Below are 1,167 nucleotides of genomic sequence, written 5' to 3' on the forward strand. Positions count from 1 at the left end.
CCCAGTACGTGGCCCTGCTGCAGCACAACCATGGGGCCCGCTCCAGAGGCAGGAGGTTCAGCCAGAACATTCGAGGTGAGCCTCCCTCCCTGCCCCGCCCTACCCTCTGGGGAAGGAGAGCAGGGGGCTGTGCCCACTCGTGGTGTCAGAGGGCACCAGGCTCTGTGGGGAGGCGGTGAGGGGCCACAGGGCAGTGAGGAGAACCATGGCAGTGAGCGTGACTGGGCCTGGGCCTCTGCTCTCTGTGCTAAGACCCCACCCTGTCCCAGGGCCAGAAGGAGGGCACCAGGCAGGACCTACTGGCAAAGCCAAGGCGCCAGAGAGAGGAGGGAGGAGAGAGGAGGGAGGAGGGAGCAGGGTGGAGGGCAGAGGGCAGAGCCAAGGCATAGTGGGTGCCAGACTGTATACACGTGGGTGGGGTACTGAACCCCCTTGAGCTAACACCTGAGTTATCCAGCTCTCAGGGGTGCATCTGGCCCATTGCACCTTCTCACCCCCTGGGATCCAGAATCCCTCCTCAGTGTCCAGAGCTAGACCCTGGCCGCGGCTCTCCAGGCAGGGATTCTGACCCTGAGCGTCTGAGCTGACCTTAGCTTGTTAGCTCAGGCCCGGAGCTGCCCCTTCCTCTGGGAGGAGACTGTCACAGAACAGGGCCCAGACCCAGGGGGCAGAATTAGAAAACTGGGTTTGCCCCAGAGAGACAGGACAAGGGCTGGTCTCCCCTGGCCCAGCTGCTGGCTCTGGTCCTGCCACCCTCAGGGCTCCCCTGGTGTGGATAGGCCCGGCTGACCCCTCTCTATCCCCAGAGGTGGCCGGCAGGTTCCTGGTGTCCGAGGCCAACACGCACCTGCTGGCGTTCGGCATGGAGCAGCGGCTGCCGCCCAACAGCGAGCTGGTGCAGGCGGTGCTGCGGCTCTTCCAGGAGCCGGTCCCCGAGGCCGCGCTCCGCAGGCTGTGGGGTGGGGAGCGTCGCGGCTTCCAGCGCTGGCGGAAAAAGGCAGGGGAGGAGGCTGCTGCGCCCAGGGAGGGTTAGGGGAGGAGGGCGGGGCAAGGGAGGGGCAGGTCCCCAGGACGGTCCCGACCTCTCACGCCGGGCTCCGTCTCCGTGCTGCGTCGCAGGCTGGTGTCCATCCACGAGAGCGGCTGGGAGGGCCTCGCGGCGGCAGC

The 1,167-nt window shown here is 66.8% G+C and overlaps 1 protein-coding gene across 1 annotated transcript in view; it reads left to right on the forward strand.

The window, feature by feature from the left end:
* LOC102490384 (left-right determination factor 2) overlaps positions 1 to 1,167 on the forward strand; it is a 2,380-nt gene that overhangs the window by 154 nt on the left and 1,059 nt on the right. Inside the window, 2 exon segments of the mRNA XM_027775205.1 lie at positions 1 to 75; positions 807 to 997. The exon segment at positions 1 to 75 is cut by the window's left edge and continues 154 nt beyond it. Of these exon segments, the coding sequence (XP_027631006.1) occupies positions 1 to 75; positions 807 to 997 (266 nt within the window).

Source organism: Tupaia chinensis, unplaced genomic scaffold (genome assembly GCF_000334495.1).
Source record: "Tupaia chinensis unplaced genomic scaffold, TupChi_1.0 Scaffold000532_1, whole genome shotgun sequence".
Lineage (NCBI taxonomy): Eukaryota > Metazoa > Chordata > Mammalia > Scandentia > Tupaiidae > Tupaia > Tupaia belangeri.